The following is a 17,745-nucleotide window of genomic DNA, read 5'->3' as shown; positions in this document are numbered from 1 at the left end:
AGTTGGTAATGATTGAGTGACAACAGAGAGTAATAGCCCAATATCAGAAGAAATTACAGAATTGCTGAATGAGCATAAAGAGATTGTTGTAGAGGATATTCCTGATGGTTCACCACTAGTAAGAAGTATAAGTCATTGTATAGATCTAATTCCTTGAGCTAGTTTACCGAACAAAGCACCACATAGGTTGACACTTACAGAGAATGAAGGACTTAACAGACAAGTGCATGAGTTATTGGAGAAAGGATTGAGCAGAGAAAGTTTGAGTCCATGTGCTGTACCTGTTGTATTAGCACTTAAGAAGAATGGAGATTGAAGAATGTGTATTGATTCTAGAGCTATTAACAAGATCATAGTGAAATATAGGTTTCCTATGCCGAGGATGGATGACATAATGGATTATTTGAGTGGAGTAAAGTATTTTACCAAGATTGATTTGAAGAGTGGCTATCATTAGATTAGAATCGGAGAAGGTGATGCATGGAAGACTGCTTTCAAGACAAAAGATGGTTTGTATGTATGGTTGGTTATGCCTTTTGGTTTAGCTAATGCACCTAGTACTTTCATGAGGTTGATGAATGAAGTTTTGAAAAGATTCTTGGGTAAGTTTGTGATTGTTTACTTGGATGACATTTTGATATTCAATAAGACTAAGGAAGAACATCTTGAGCATATTAGATAAGTATTGCAGAGATTGAAAGAGGAAAAGTTGTTGATTAATTTGAAGAAGTGTTCTTTTATGCAAGAGGAGATTGTGTATTTGGGATTTGTGATTTTAGCTGATGGTTTGAAGATGGATCCTGAGAAGGTTAAAGCAATTTTGGAATGGCCTACACCTGAGATGTGGGTGAGGTAAGATCATTTCATGGTTTGGTTAGTTTTTAGAGGAAGTTTATAAAGAATTTCAGTTCTGTCTGTAATGTTATGACTGAGATAATGAGAAGATAAAAATGAATTCAAGTGGATACATGGAGCTGATAAGAGTTTTGAGACTTTGAAACAAAAGGTTGTTGAGTTACTTGTATTGGCTTTGCTTGATTTCAATAAGGTATTTCAAGTTGAATGTGATGCAAGTGGTAATGCAATAGGAGCTGTATTAAGTCAAGAAGGTAAACTTGTTGTTTTCTTTAGTGAAAAATTGAATGATGTTAAAAGAAAATATTTTGTGTATGATCAAGAGTTTTATGCTATTGTTCAAGCCTTGAAGAAGTGGAGACATTATTTTATTCCTAAGGAGTTTGTGTTGTATACTGATCATAAAGCTTTACAATACTTGGCAAGTCAACATAAATAGAATCAGAGACATATGAAATAGGTTGAGCACTTGCAGAATTTCACATTTGTTAACAAGCATAAGAGTGGAGTTACTAAAAGAGTTGCTGATGCATTGAGCAGAAGACGTTCATTATTGATTGAGGTGAAGTTTGAAGTTCTTGGTTTTGATGAAATGAAAGAATTGTATGATGCTGATCCTAATTTTTCTGAGGCATGGAGAGAGTGCAGAGCACCAAATTTGACAGATTACATTGATGTCAGTAAAGTTATAAAATAGCCGACGGGTAGATTAACATGTTGTCAGTAATTATTATGTAGCTGACGAATAGAATTAATTATTTTTGAATGGGCGCGATGGTTGAGTCACCCCTTCGGAATGGTATATGTACATCTTCCGAAATGGACTTTGGATCATTGGGGAATCATCATTGGAAGCACTATGTAATCTCTTCGGCATATATGCGAATAATAAAAAGAAGTACTACTGTTCTTGTCTATTGTCTGTATGCATTAAATTGTTTACCCCATATGGTAAACATTTGGCGCCGTTGCCCAATGGACCTGGAACAAAGGTAGAGGAATTAAGACTAATGCCGAATCAACTTAACAAGGATAGGAATAAGATAAAGGAAAAAAATGAAATACACCGCACAAGAAATTTAATTTTAGCGCAACAGGCCAAGTGCAAACGGAGGTTTTAGCAGATTGCTGACAGACACTGAAGCACCGAGGAATTGTTGGAAGAGTCTCGACAGTGGTTGGATTTGGTGGAAGAAGCAAGAGAGGAATTTCTTAACTTGTATACACCGAGGGAAGAGAATTCAGACGAAAGGGAATTAACTCGCACGTCTCGGAGTGTCGAGGGAGCATGAGCGTGGAGTGAACTCTTCGTCCGTGATACACTTCTGGAATAGACTTAGCTTATCGAAGACCCTTATTCACCAAATAGCATGACTATGGAAAATAAGATGACTGTTCGAAACATTGCGGGTATGCAGAATAACGTAGGTACACAACAAGTACCTCCAACTTGAATAGTAATGGCTGAACCAAAGGAAAAATTGCCAAAGTTTGATGGTGATGGAACGGCTGATCCAATCAGACACTGTAAGACATGCAAAACAATTTGGACAGTGAAGGGCGTAACCAACACAGATGAATGGGTCCGACAATTTTCAGCAACCCTAAGGGGTGTAGCAATTGATTGGTTTGTCGATGCGGATCCCTAAAAATTAGCTACATGGGCGGAAGTTAAAAAAGAGTTTATCACTGAGTTTCAATTGCTGCGAGACGACAATGAGATCGTAGTAAAAATTTACACCACAAAGCAAGGGAAAAATAAAACAGTCCGTGTATATGCCAGAAAATTAAAAGAATTAATAAATAAAATGGAAAGTAAGCCAACAAATGGGCTGAAAAAGAGATTGTTTATTGAAAGATAACGCCCAGAGTTAAGGAAGAAAATAAAGATTGTGCCGCCATCATTATACACCGAAGCATACAATTGGGCGAAGGACTTAGAGAGTGAACAGAAAATGAAAAAGAAGAAGAAAAGTAGCTCATCTAACTTAGATGACTCGTTTTCAAAAGAAGATAGCAGTGGTGACAAAAAGGACAGTAAGAAGGTCCGAGCTCTCCAAAAAGATATGATCAGAATGATGAAGGAATTTAAGAATATGCAGAAAGAGACGAAGGGAAACGAGCTATGGTGCACAAAATGCAAGACAGGTCACACGAAGGGGTCTTGTTTGAAAAACCAATTATGTGATATCTGTAAATTATGGGACATTCCACAAAAGAATGCCCCTTCAATATGAAAACAAGAGGGCATCAATAAGTGCTCTTGACACAGGAGGCTTCCGCATCAGGAGGGAGCAGACACACTAGCAATGATGGTGCCACTTTGGGTGGATACAGAAATAATAGAAGAGGGCAAAACAATACCAACAACAATACCAACAATAATAATGGGGCTCGTAGTCGAATTCAATACGATGCGAACTGCTGCTCAATGGTTCAATGTCGAGCATGCAATTTGTGGGGCCACTTTGCACGAAACTGTACATCAACAAACGCACCAAAGTTGTTAAGCAGATGGTGTGGTCTTGGAGATCATGAAGATGCCAATTGCCCGAAATCAGGAGTGAATTTGATCAGCATCAATGAGGACGAAGAAGTCTTGGCAATCACCTATAAACAAGCAAAATTGTACCCCAACCCGAAGGAAGAAAAGAGGAGATTGGAGAAGCGCGAGCGAAAATTGAGAAAGCAACATAGTTAGAGAAATCACAATTGAAGGACATTACTGGTACCTCAACAAGGAATTGCGCAGAACAAAACATCACAAGACATATATAACAAACTGAAATACCAGTCAAGTTAAATGATTTGATCCTCACAATGCCTCAACTACGAACAACACTCATGAACATAGCCCCAACTGCTAAACTACCAGGAGAACATGGAAGGGAAAAGGAAAGTGGAGCAAGTGCAGTGGACCCAATGTTGCTAGCCCTCACATTTGGATGGCATCCAATGGTTGTAGCGATGGGTATATTAGGAACGGTCCTTTTAGACACAATTGTGGACGGAGGTTCAGGGGTAAACGTCCTACTAGAAGATACCTAGAAGAAGTTGGGATAACCGATGTTGTGGCCACTTACATTTCAATTACTAACGACGGACCAACATGGCATTAAACCTCTCGAGATCTTGATGACACAACCAGTGACTATTGGAACACAACAGTTTTTACTCGACTTCGTCGTCATCTCGTTGAAGAGGAGAGGATATGACGCCATTTTGGGCTAGGGATGGCTTGTACAAGCAAGGGTTAAGCATGATTGGAAGAAGAATACACTATCAATGGGAAGCAGGGGACGACGATTCATTATTGATTTACACACAAATAGTGGGCGAAGAAGTCGTATCATCTGATTCTGAAGAAGAGGATGAAGGAAAGTAGCGATTGGAACCCAATGAGGAAGGAGTCCTACGGTTGGAAGGTGGATTGACGGACGATGATTTGGATTCGGTGAACGGCCTTTTCCACTGGTAGATGGAGGATTACGAACTCTTTCCGAGCTGTAATATGTTAAGGGTTGAAGGTGAGAAAGAAGAGGGAAATTAATGTTCAAAGGAATACAGAGAAGCGGAAGAAGAAAAAGAGGTTACAACAAAAGTTGAAGGGAAGAACATATAGTACAAACTTAGAAAAAGGAAAGATTTCATCGTACAATACACAATAAACGGACTATGTAGAAAGAAAACGTTACGCTGAATCATGGATATAGTAGAAAGGTGTTGGCAGCAAGGAAAACACATCATACAGTCTACATTGGAAACAAAGAGGAAGGGTTTAATAAAAGCTTTAGTAGCATGGAGTGAAGGTTCTAAAATAAAAAATACAGTTATTGATGGTAAGGAGTGGCAGTCGACGGAATTCATGGTACCGAGTTTTGAGAACAAACTAGGCGATATGGAAAACTTGAGGGAGAGATTGTGTAACTTAAACTTAATGAGTGATGATTGCAGACACAATGGGCCATGAAGGTGACATAGAACAAGCACAAAGTGTCGCATGATAAACAACTAAAGCTAAACAAGTTTCAACTAGGATAGCTGGTGTTGAAATATAGTAGATGGAACGAAATCAAACCGGGGAAGTTTAAAGTCAAATGGGTCGGACCATGCCAAATTCGGGAAGTAGGTGATAATGGAGCAATAAAACTATGGACATTGGACGAGAAAGAAATTCCAGAAGCGGTGAACGATTCCAAGTTAAAAATATATCATGCACGAATTGTTCCCCGTCGACGAATGATGAGGAACAGTAGTAAAGATTTTTTTTTTAAAAGCAAAGAAAAAAGAAAAAAAAGCAAAAAAAGGGAAAAAAAAAAGAGCAAAAAAGAAAAGAGAAGTTTTAATCACTGTACGGTCACCATACGGTTCCCCATAAAGTTGTAAGCCACTGTACGGTCCTTGTACTACCCTCATCGTACGGAAGGGAAAAGGGAACGCACAACAATTTTCTGTGAACTGTATGACATACAGAGCAAGGGGAGAAGGACAAACTAAAGATCATACGACTTACAATGGCGAGATAATTAGGCATCTTACATTAGACTGTATGGTGGTAAGGGAAAAAGAAAAAAATTAAAGACTGTATGTGCAAGACTGGCATGATAAGGTAACCGTACAGTGTATGTTGAAAAGGGAAGGAGTGAAGAGCGATGGTTGTACGACGTATGGTAAAGGAGGAAAAAGGTACGTTGGAAGAGAATCGTTCTACAAAACATAGACCGTACGATACAACAAAGAGCAAGCGTGTGGAACAGTGAGGACCACACGACAATTGTAGTGGAAACTTAACTGTACAGAAAGCAAGGAAGAAAAGAATACATGTAGGCACTGTACAGATGCAGGAAGGATATGTGGAGGCACAGTACGACCCATATGGAATTCAGGAGGATTAAGCTTAAACCACCCAACCAAGTGACCACCGTACGGATTTTAGAAGAGCTTCCATATGGATAAAGAAGGGTTACTGTATGGACGAAGGAAAGCTACTGTATGACTGAATTGCATGGTCCGTACGGACATGAAGCAGGTTGAACATAGCGTATGACCATGCCGCAAATAGGATATTTCTGGGGAAGTTTAGGACAGCAAAGTGGGAATCATTGCCGCCAAAGAACCTTTGCCACGAAAGACAGAGAAAAGAAGAAAGATGTAGCCGTACAACAAAAAGATATAGAGGAAGGAGCAAAAAAAAAACAAAAAACGACGACAAATAAAAAATGTTCAAAATGAATAACGCATGATGCCCAAGGGAAGGGAAAGACATAATCAGGTAGTAAAACATAAGCAGTTGCCAAAAAGAGTGTGGGAAGTATGACCAGTTGATGAGACTTGGAGCTGCTACAGGCATGGAGTCTCTGTGTACCACAGGTGGAGAGAACAATAGAGCAAGCCTTTCGAGAGGGGTGATACGCTTTGAGACACTTGGAGTAGGTGTTGGACGTGAAGCTGTCTTGGTAGATGCATAGAGAGCTCGAGAGGAGCTGATCATGCAGTTGAAGTGATCCAGGGGATAACTTCACCAAAAATTGAAGTATCTCCAAAACTCCAACAATCAGCATTAGATTAAAGTTCTCAAAATTCTGGACCCAACGCAATTTGAACAGGCAAAAAAAGGAGTCCATATGCAAAAGTTATGGTCAGTCAAAGGTTGGTCAAATTCGGGTACAGAGGTCACCAAAAGGTGAAAAAATAATCATCTCCAAAGTGGTCAACAATGGATTTCAAATCAAAGAGATCGTCGAGAGCTTTTCGATGGTGTTCGTTTCATCAAAAAAGGACTCTGTATGCGAAAGATATTGCAGTTTGAAATTCAGGTAAAAATATAAAGTTGGATAATGTCAGCATGACATCATTATGCCGACATGACAGCTTGGGAAGTCGGTTGGCAAAAGAGATATTCGTGAGATTTGAACCCACGACCAAACATTCCCAACAAGGTCGGTTTAACCACTAGACCAACTAAGCCATTTGAAATTCTTTGGAGGGAAAACGTATTTAAACTCAAATTCTTGCCTACTTCGACTAGAGGAACTGTCGGCGGGGTTGGAACCCTCGACCGGCTGGTCCAGCAAAAGAAGTTTTAACCGCTCCGCCATTTACAGGCTTAATGGTTTAGTTTGGTTATGTTATATTTAACCTTTACACAAAAACCCGCCAACCTTAGTAAATTAAGGTTATTTGTTATTTTGTTACCCCAAAATTGACATGAGCCAAATCTTTCAAAAATGGCTAAAGGTTAATTCGAAAGGGGGAATTAATTGAAGGTTCTAATATTATATTATTTTGTTATAGCCTTATTTTGGCTAATTTTTTGTATAAAAAGGGTAGGTTAGGAGGCTCTTATTTTCATTCGAAAAATGAAGAAAACATCCAAGTGCTGAGAGCGAGGGAAATTTGTGAAGTGATCATTTCTGTACTTTGGAACAACGTGATGCTGTTGTACTTGAAATGAGTGATTTTGTAAACATTTGTACTTGATTTGGAGATAATCGGATCGGTCCCCCTATTGGAGCAGGACCCGGAGATGTAGTCCATACGGACGAACTCCAAGATCAAATTGTTTGCGTCTTCTTTCTCTTATTTTCTCTTTTATCAGCTTAATCTTGTTGTTCTCTTATTTCAATTATGTTAATTTGATTCATTAAAGGTTTAAATTAACTTTATGTAATCAGTTAGCATTCCTTTGTAATAGTCCTAGATCCTAGAAATTAGATCATGAAGGCAGTACAACGACACATGGCTCAGTGTACCCAAGAGTTGGAAGCAGAGAAAGCGGCATGGGTGGATATTTTGTAATTATCGTTTGGAGATGACTTTTTTTTTTGAGGGGGATGATGTTGTCGGTAAAGTTATAAAATAGCTAACGGGTAGATTAGCATGTTGTCGGTAATTATTATGTAGTCGACAAATATAATTAATTATTTTCAAATGGGCACGACGGTTGAGTCATCCCTTCGGAATGGTATATGTACATCGTCCGAAATGGACTTTGGATCATTGGGAAATCATCATTGGAAGCACTATGTAATCTCTTTGGCATATATGCAAATATTAAAAAGGAGTACTGTTGTTCTTGTCTATTGTCTGTATGCATTAAATTATTTACCCCATACGATAAACACACATCAGTAAGTATGATGATTATTTCATTCAAGAAGGTATGTTGTTTAAAGGAACTCAGTTGTGTATCCCTAGAAGTTTTATGAGAGCTAATTTGATTAAGGAAAAACATAGTGGTGGATTGGCTGGACATTTTGGAATTGATAAGACATTAAGTTTGTTGAAGGAGAAGTATTATTGGCCACAAATGTATAAGGATGTTCAAAAATTTGTGAAGAGTTGTGGAGTTCGTCAAGTTGCAAAAGGAGTAAGTCAGAATACTAGTTTGTATACACCTATTGTTGTTCCTAAGAAACCTTTGAGTGACATCAATATGGATTTTATTCTTGGATTGCCTAAAATAGTGAAGGGGTATGATTCTGTATTTGTTGTGGTGGACAAATTTTTTAAGATGACTTATTTCATACCATGCAAGACGACATCAAATGCTGAGCATATTGCTGAACTTTTCTTCAAAGAGATTGTGAGATTACATGGATTACCAAGAAGCATTATTTCTGATAGAGACAGTAAATTTGTTGGTTATTTTTAAAAGACTTTGTGGAAGAAAATAGGTACTGAGTTGAAGTTTAGTTTTACATTCCATCCACAGACAGATGGACAGACAGAGGTTGTGAATAGAAGCTTGTGTAATTTGTTGAGATGCTTAGTTGGAGATAAGCCAAGTAATTGGGAGATGGTATTGGCACAAATTGAATTTGCATATAATAATTTTGTGAATAAGAGTACAGGGAAGACACCTTTTGAGATTTTTACTGGAATACAGCCTAGAAGAGTATCAGATTTGAGAGACATTGCTGGTGAAGAAAAGAGAAGTTCTGCAGGCGAAGAGTTTGCTGATTTTATAGAGTCTTTGCATAAGGAAGTAGAGTTGAGGTTGGAACAAAGTAATCAAAAGTATAAGGAGGGTGCTGACAAGTCTAGAAGACATTATGATTTTGAAGTTGGTGATGAGGTGATGGTTCATTTGAAGAAAGGAAGCTTTCTTGTTGGAACATACAATAAGCTAAATATGAAGAAGTTTGGACCTTGTAGAGTCCTAAAGAAGTTTGAAAGTGGTAATGTTTATGAAGTTGAGTTACTTGATGACATGGATATATCTTCTATATTCAATGTTGCTGATTTATATAAGTATCATGAGTTAGATGATGAAGTTGTTGGATCAAAAGATTATTCTAAAAAGCAGATTGAAGAAGTTGAACAGATATTGGATTATAGAGTTGGTAAGAGTACAAGAGGAAGAGATTACTATGAATATTTGGTAAAATAGAAGAGCAGAGCAATTGAAGATGCTACATGGATTTCTCAATCTGAGTTGGATTCGGCTCAGGTTGTGAGACTTGCATGATTAAGGAGAATCATTTCTCCAAACCTGGTTGTTTGATGCAGGAGCATCCTGGGTTGCCTTGTAATCTTGCACTTTTGTTATTTCTACCAGTTGTTGCCCAGCTCCAGTTATTGCCGAGCGCTAGTTTTCAGTTGTTGTCGAGTTCTTAGTTACTACCAAGTGATTCCTTTGGTTGTTAAGTGATCCTTTGGTTGCTGCGTTCTCCATGGTTGCCAAGCATTGGAGGATGCTGAGTTCGTAGTTGATGTCGAGTGACTCTTTGGATGCCGAGTGCCAATTTTGAAAAGCTTTTGTTTGCTGAGTTATCTATGTTTGGTTCTTGTTCGGGCCGCCCTTGCTTGTATTTAATTTATGTTGAGAGCCAACTTGTGGCTTTTCTATGTTCTAGAATCTTTTGTAAGCCATTTTGGCAAGTATTTAAGGAGGTCTAGGATTGAGAATAGAAGGGGGGTAGAATTTGAAAAGAATGAGAATAGGGGTTAGGAGTTTGGAAGTGTGAACTTGAAGTCGGATCGTGAATTTGGAAGTTGTAATTTTGTATTTGGCCATAACCCAGAAGGCCTTATAGTTGGGCATGTATGTGGATTATCCGATGAATCAATAAGCATTTTGGTTTCTTCTCTCCTTGGTGGTGTTCTTTTGTTTTGTATTTCCGTTGTGTTTACTCTTGCAAGGTGGTTGGATAGCTGGGTGTGCCCTTGGGCCCTAGTTATTTCTTTTCCTCTTTGCACCACTACCACTCAAGAACCGCTATAAATGAAGCGAATCTTTAAAACAAATTGCAAAAGTCATGATAAAGGTATGTAAACATCTCATTGTCTCTGGTTCCACAAAAAATCTTCTATCTTTGGAGATGGTTGAAAAACATAAACTTGTAGGATTACCACACCCTTTTCCATACAAAGTATCTTGGTCGACAAAGGGGCAATTGAGTTAGAGTAGTCTTGGGTAGATTTCCAAGCAGGGGAGTCTAAGGGCAAGGTGTTATGACTAGAAGTCCAAATTGATGGGAAGAAGAATACTTACACTAATGAAGCCTTGAAGCCCTTACTTGACAGTGAGATAGATAAATAGAAGGAAGCCAATGTTATGTTTGTAAAAGGGAAGGATTTTCTATTAGTCACGAAGAAGAAGGATATACCTTAGTATGCCTTGGTCATCTTGCTTAAATAAGAAGAAAGGAATTAGGAAAAGAAAAAGGAAGTAGGTACTAGAGAGATAAAGGAGCTGTTAGACAAATATAAGGGAGTTGTTGCAGAAGATATGCCCAATAAAGCTGCTTATAAAATGACTCCTATGCAGAATGAGGAAATTGGCAAGCAAATGTAAGATCTTTTAAACAAAGGTCTAGTAAAGAAAAATTTAAGCCCTTTTGCCGTTCTTGCAGTTTTGGCTCGTAAAAAGGAGGGAACATGGAGGCTATGTATTGATTCAAGAGCAATCAATAGGGTCACTATAAGATATAGGTGTCGTATGCCAATAATTGGAGACATGTTTGATTGATTGTGGGGTGCAAGGAACTATTCCAAGATTGACTTAAAGAGTGGCTACACCAGATTAGAATAAGGGCTAGTGATGAGTGCAAAATTGCTTTCAAGACCAATGAGGGTCTTTGTCAATGGATGGTCATGCCTTTTGGCGTATCCAATGGCCCTAGCGCTTTTATGCTTCTTATGAGTGAAGTGTTGAAGTCTTTTTATTGGGAAATTTGTAGTGGTATACTTGGATGACACTTTGGTGTTTAGTAAGTCTAGGGAAGAATGCCTCATATATTTTGATCTAGTCTTGAAAAGGTTACATGAAAAAAATTTGATGATAAATATGGAAAAATGTGTTTACTTGAATCTACCCTACTTTTGTGATTTCAAAAGGAAATTTGAGGATAGATCCTGCCAAGGTTGAGGCAATACTTAACTAGCCAATACCTAAAGCAATTGGAGTGGTAAGAAGCTTCCATGGGTTAGTTACATTTTATAGAAAATTTATTAAAAATTTCAGTCAAGTATGAGTTCCTATGTTGGAAACAATAAAAGGTGGATAAAGATGTAAATTTGCATGGACAGAGACTGCAAAAGAAGCATTTGGACTTCTGAAAAAGAAGGTATCAGAACAACCTGTCCTTACATGTCTTGGTTTTAATAAATTTTTTACAATTGAGTGTGGTGCTTCTTACATGGCAATAGGAGCATTAATTGGTCAAGAAGGAAGGACTTGCCTTCTTTAGTGAAAAATTGAATGAGGCAAAGAGGAAGTATACCTCTTATGATTTGGAATTGTATGCCCTTGTGCAAGCACTAAAGAAATGGAGGCACTACCTATTGCCTAAAGAATTTGTGGTGTATACAGATAATCAGGCCCTGAGCTACTTGAATAGCCAAGATAAAGTAAGCCATAAGATTCTGAAGCTGTAGCATGAAGGCTCATGCTATGCCATGAGTAATAAGGATGTGATTAGGTTTGGTTGGAATCATAAGGTCCTTTGGACTCAATTCGCAATGTAATAGTTCCCATTTGTAAGGCCATTAACATGTTAGGCATTGATAAGTTGGTGTGGTAAAATCTAGTTAACAGGTTTGTAGGATGGTAGGAAACATGAATTAGGTCCTTAGGAGTGTTTTTGGTCATATTGGACCAATTAGTGACGAGTCCTAGGTGATAGGAAGCAAAAATGCAAAAGTTTCAAAAAAAATGTAAAAATTGTCAAAATGTTGCTTGACAACTCTTGCAACTTTTGAACATGTTCGCCCAACTTCCCCCAATGATCATGGGAACTCAAATCTCGGTTGGGGAAGTTGTATTCAGCCTATTCAAGGGTTCTTGGATTGAAAAAGATCAATTGAATTTGATGTCTGGAATCAATAAAAAGTACTCTAATTTTCATTCAAATTCTACTGTGTAAACAATTTTCGTTGCATTATACTAATTGGTGAACATTTGGAAACCATTGGAGTGTATGGAGAGACAAATTAGCTTTTCTTTGAACTTGATTTGGTGAGAATTGGTTGAGTTTGGAGGGAGAAAACTTGGTTTTCGAGATTGGGTCTGAAACCCTCATTCTCTTAGGGTTTTTGCACCAAAAATGCTCTTTGGTTGAGTTTTCACCATTGGAAAATCACGGTCCTTGGTAGAACACAAGTAGAGGGAATGTATTATATTTTTCAAAAGGTTTCAAGTAGGAAGATCATGTCTATTGGGATAACAAGCAAGCCCTAGCCGGATGTCTCATGACCGGTTTGTAGGACAGTAGGAGGATAGAATTGAGTGTGCAAATGAACTTGAAGAGTGGAGTGGAGGGAACCAAGGGTGGAAGTGATGCATATGTGGTGGATTGTACATACTGTTCATTAAAGTTTGAGTGCTTGCTTTGCATATCCATCTTAATTAGGCCTAGTAGGTCTTTGGGTCCTAGTAGTACTTGACCCATCAGTTGAAGGAGTCAGGAGTATGACCTAAACTTGCAGTATCATATGTATCTTCCAAAATGGTATTTGAATCCCTGATTTGTTTGGTTGGTCATTTGGGAAATTGAAAAGCTGTAGGGGAGAAACTGTGTTGATTGGGCTACAAGAAGACTAGGCCTCTAATTGGCAAGTAACCCTTGTTGACCTAGAAGTCCCAAAATCTCATTGTGAATGAATTGTTTGATATCAAATAGATATGGGAAAAATATCTAATCCGCTATCTTGGTTGTGAAGTTTATTGCATCCCTTCAAGTGGAAACCTAGCCTATGTGGTATTAGGTTTACGAGAAAACCCTTAGGATCTTTTTACACAAATTAAAGTCGTTTGGCTTGTAGGAACCTTGGAGTCTACAAAAAATTATCCAAAAGAAGTATGAAGAGGTCAAAGTGGGATCAAGTGGTTGTTTGTACTAAGTAGTGGGCATATTGTGGCTTTGGGCAAAGGTAAGCCTTTGTTTCCCTATGGCTCTGCATCGCTTACTTTAGTATGGACTAAGAAATAGGCTGGGTTAATCATGGTTAAGTATGTTCTTTTTCGTTTTGGTTTTGTTCTTGGGTTTTTGTGGAATGGTGGATTCCTTCCAAGAAGTGCTATCTTCATTTCCATTACTTTTCTGGAAACTAGTGCTGAAGAACGAGGTATTTCTTCAAGTAGTATCAAATTTAGTACCAGAAGTGAAATCAAACAAAAATGAGTGGTTTCTAAGAATTTGTCAATGTAGCCTGATATGTTTGATCTCTATTAATGGACAAATATTACATTATTCTTTTCCTGTATTTTCATCGTTAGTGGAGGAATTGGACTTCTTGGAAAATTTAAAAGCATTGGTCAACTAGTGCCACCATCTCTGTCAGAAAATCTCCTTAAGGTTGATCATTAATTTTTTTGGTTTGAAGCCCCAAGGTGTAGATGTCTCCTCTTAGTGAATTTGACCCTATAAAGACTGAACTCTTTTCTCTTGTCTAGATGATCGATTTTCTAAAGGATCCTTTGACAGGTAGTGAATGTGTAGATTTTTCATACACTACCCGATGTAACTTGCGTTTTTGAATAAATTTCTATATTCCTAACTTGCTTAAAAACAGATAAGAGTATGGTATGGTTTTTGATGCCAATATAACAGATTTTTAGAAAACTTTGTATATTAAAGACATGGAATTTCTGCAACCCATAAAGTTAGAGTTTGGTGTCCACTTTTTCTTCAAAATTTACTAATTATTTTTGAAATCTTTAATAGTCTAGAAAATAGTTTAGCACTAAATTCCTTAATGGTGCACTTAAATCTCTATATTTCTCTAAACGGTTCTAATTTATATCTCTTAATGACAGGGACAGCCTTATAATGAGTATTGTGTGTTTATATGTATGAGGTGCAATGTAAATTGTTTCTTCTCTCCTGTTACGCAAGCAATCTGGAGACAACTTTTGTTTACTCGTTTTCTTGTTGTTGCTCCTCAGCCTTCTGTTTTTGACTTTTTTGGGTTATGCATTTTCACAGGCATTTCTAAATTTGAGAATAACCTGGTCACTCTATTTGAAATTTTTACCATTTTGTGCAACTTGAAATTTCCTTGTCAAGATGATCTGAAAAATGTGCTCACTGGTTGACAGGTAACAGCACCTGCAGGAAATGTTGTGTATAACTTGAAAGGAACCTCTGGTGACAAGTTCCAATTCAAGGCACCACGAAGTGGCATGTATAAATTTTGCTTTCATAGCAGCTATTCAGCCCCAGAGACAATTTCTTTTTACATACATGTTGGTCACATTCCCAGGGAACATGACCTTGCTAAGGAGGGTAAGTAAAATGGTCTTTGTTTTATGTGTGTCCTTGATTAGTAGTTGTAATGTAATGTTATGTTTGTATTTTTCTCTATAGCTAATCAAAACTCAACTGAATGCATGTAATTTTGGATTTCATTTTCCTTTTCTGTGCAGAACATCTTGATCCTATTAATGTCAGAATTGCAGAGTTAAGGGAGGCGCTAGATTCAGTTTCAGCTGAACAACGTTATCTCAGAGCTCGTGATGCACGACATCGTAATAGTGAGTTTAGCAAGCAGCATTTCTTAGCTCACATATTTGCTTTCTCATAGTTGTGTTCCCTTTACAAGCATCTGTGCTGGAAATGATAGTTGTTCTTTGCACCATTATGAGTTACCTTATTTGTTCTTGATTGTATAAAAATTTATACTCAAAAATAGGTTATCCTGCCATGCAAATGCATTTTCTTCTGAAAATTCATCTAGCTGAGCCTGCTCATAAACTTTCCATCAATTTGATTTGTAGCATGCTTTTCATATTTGACTTCTATCCATTATCTTGTGGTGCCAAGTTTTATTCATATTTCTCAGGTCTTGACCAAGCTTTCTACATGAAAACAGGCTTTCAGAATATGTTCTATGAAATCATTAAAGGTTGTGCTATATTCAAATGCTTTCTATTACTTAGGAAACATTGCAAAATTTTATAGGAATTGAAGCACTATTCCACCGGGACACTTCCGCTAGGCTCAGGTTGTGCCAGATGTCCACTCAAGGATGGGACTGAGAGCACAACTTCTATTTCACAGTACTGTTGACATAAAACAGGAGAGCTCCACTATAATGTGGGGATATCCCCCATTTCCAGAATTCCCCAAGAACACTCTGCCATCCCCAGAGATGTTGGGACATCTTTTGTGGCTGTCAATGCATTCAAGGAAAAAACAAGAAGCCTTAAAAAGTTTTTAAAAAGCTAAATCAATATCAAAGGGTGCTCATCTTCATCGATCCCTAAACTCCAAACCCTTTTTCTTTTCCATTTACAACAAAGAAACAGCTAAAAGAAGAGAGAATAAGAAGGATGTTTGGCAAGTCACTACTCATCATTTTTCTAGGTATGTCCACTCTACGCCCCTTGCATTCGTTTGCTTTTTACAAAAACAATTTTTGTTTCTTTGTTTGTCTACAAACACATTGTGATTAAACCATCCATTGTTCAATCAGAATGGGGATTGATTACACAGCTCATAACATTTGGAATAAATTCTTAGTTTCTTTTGTCAAACATTTTTTGTTGTTTTGTGCTCTGGGAATGCTTATTAGCAATTGTTGTTTTTTACCTTTCACTTCAAACCTTGAAATGCACTTACAAAAAATGTAGTTTGTTGTTTGCACTTGCACTGAGCAATAAACTTGCTGTTTTTATTGTTTATATATATTTATGACATGTGGGCTTAAAGGTTGCTATGTCTAAAACCTGTCGTCCTTCTTGTGTTTGCAGTTTGCTAACACCTGAAAATATCTCTTTCGTTTTTCTTAACAATGTGCTAAGATGGTATTGTCTTTTTCTTTTGTTAATCAAATAAAATGTTTGTCTTATTCTCCAAAGTTATTCTTGTTTCTCTACTAGTTGCTGGGTATTTTGTTGAAGATTGTAGCTGCGATAGAGATCTTTATCTCTAAAATATGGACGTTATATTCGTTATGGTCACCTTTAGCTGAAGAGAACATTTTATGATAATAATATTAAAATGTAAAGACGTGTCATTCAACATGCATTAAGGCATGGAAATATGAAGAGTTGTAATTGTAATAAAGAGTCACATTTTAGGAAATTGAAAAGACCTTCGATTGGAATGTGAAGAGTCTCTCTTTAAGTTATATATATATCGCATCAAGCAATAGGCATTGTGTACTTGAATTCATTCTATCAATAAAATGATCTTTTGTTGTGTGGCTGGATTTTTCCTTTCATTTTCAAAGGGTTTTCCCAGGATATCTTGTGGTAAGAGAAATGTTTCTGGATTCAATTGTGTCGTTATTTTTGCATCAACGTTTCAGATCACACTCTGTGATCCATCATTAGGATGAAAGATAGAGAGCGAAACTGCTCAATAAGAGAAAAGCAAATGTCCATAATCCATAGATAATAAGTAATGTTTCTGGATTCAACTGTGTTGTTATTTTTTCATCAACGTTTTCGATCACACTCTGTGATCCATCATCAGGATGAAAGATAGAGAGTAAAAGTGCAAAAATAACAACATAATTGAATCTAGAAACATTAATGAATATCATGTGGTGTTAATTGTATCTCTTTTATTTTTTGGGTGCTATCTTTAACATGGTATCAAATTTAGGTTAGATATCAGCATTTAAGGAAGCCCCTTCTCTCTTATCTGTTGTAATTTTTCCTCAAAGTTTTTAGGCTATTTGTAGCATTAATTGTTTGCATAGAGATTCACCTTGTTGTGTTTGATTGACATCGAGATATCTCTCTCATCGTGAGATGTTTCTTTAATATCCTTGTTTAATTTTTGGAGGTCCAGTCTTGCATTTTTCACTCACAGTTGAGTTGTCGTTAGTTTCCTCTATTTTGAATATCTCCTTTGTAGGGTGGATTATGTCATCATTTGTACTGTATATTGGCATCATGGTGGCACCCATTGTTCGGCTACATATTGGCATCGTGGTGGCACCCATCTTTCGGCTACTGCATGCATTGGATCATATTGTTTGCTTGATTGAAAAAAATTTCTTCTTCTGTCAACCGTTCGTGTATATGTTTCAATACTCTTGTTTTATGATTCGGCAACTTTCTGTCCACTTGTCTTGATACTATTTGAAGGATTGTTCTTGTTCTTATCTTCTTGCTCCTTTTGTAATTACCACCTTTAAGACATCTCTCTTCATGTGCCATTTCTATTCGGGAATGATTTCTTTAGTCTCTTTCTCTTAATCGGCTCTTACTATTTGTTGCTCTTCCCATCATTAATATTTATCCTGTATCAGTGCTTATTGGTGTGATTTGGTGTCTTTTTTTTATTTTATCCACTAAGATCTTGAGCTCAATTCCTCTCCCAACTAGCCCGTCTTTGTAGTACAAGTTGAACCAGAAGCAGATTGTAACAATACAAAGTTTAGGGTAATGCTGTTGTTTTTGGGAACATTTTTCTTTTCACGGATCTACGAAAT

General features: G+C 37.3%; 1 protein-coding gene and 1 long non-coding RNA gene across 4 annotated transcripts in view; one reads left to right on the top strand and one right to left on the bottom strand.

The window, feature by feature from the left end:
- LOC149533489 (transmembrane emp24 domain-containing protein p24beta3-like) overlaps window positions 1-17,745 on the top strand; it is a 71,797-nt gene that overhangs the window by 42,302 nt on the left and 11,750 nt on the right. For 2 of the 3 annotated variants that reach the window (XM_089803760.1, XM_089803762.1), the window contains exons 2-3: window positions 14,399-14,585; window positions 14,726-14,833. In XM_089803760.1, the coding sequence (XP_089659886.1) occupies window positions 14,399-14,585; window positions 14,726-14,833 (295 nt within the window). Of the gene's footprint in view, window positions 1-14,398; window positions 14,586-14,725; window positions 14,834-15,260; window positions 15,836-17,745 lie in introns of those variants that run through there. The other variant, XM_089803761.1, reaches the window with a different exon arrangement.
- LOC149533490 (uncharacterized) overlaps window positions 1-17,745 on the bottom strand; it is a 62,698-nt gene that overhangs the window by 37,392 nt on the left and 7,561 nt on the right. The window lies entirely within an intron of this gene.

The sequence above is a fragment of the Cupressus sempervirens genome, chromosome 10, assembly GCF_028749045.1.
Source record: "Cupressus sempervirens isolate cs-2001-9-10 chromosome 10, ASM2874904v1, whole genome shotgun sequence".
In the NCBI taxonomy this organism is placed as follows: Eukaryota; Viridiplantae; Streptophyta; class Pinopsida; order Cupressales; family Cupressaceae; genus Cupressus; species Cupressus sempervirens.
This window is presented reverse-complemented; position numbering and strand designations above follow the sequence as displayed.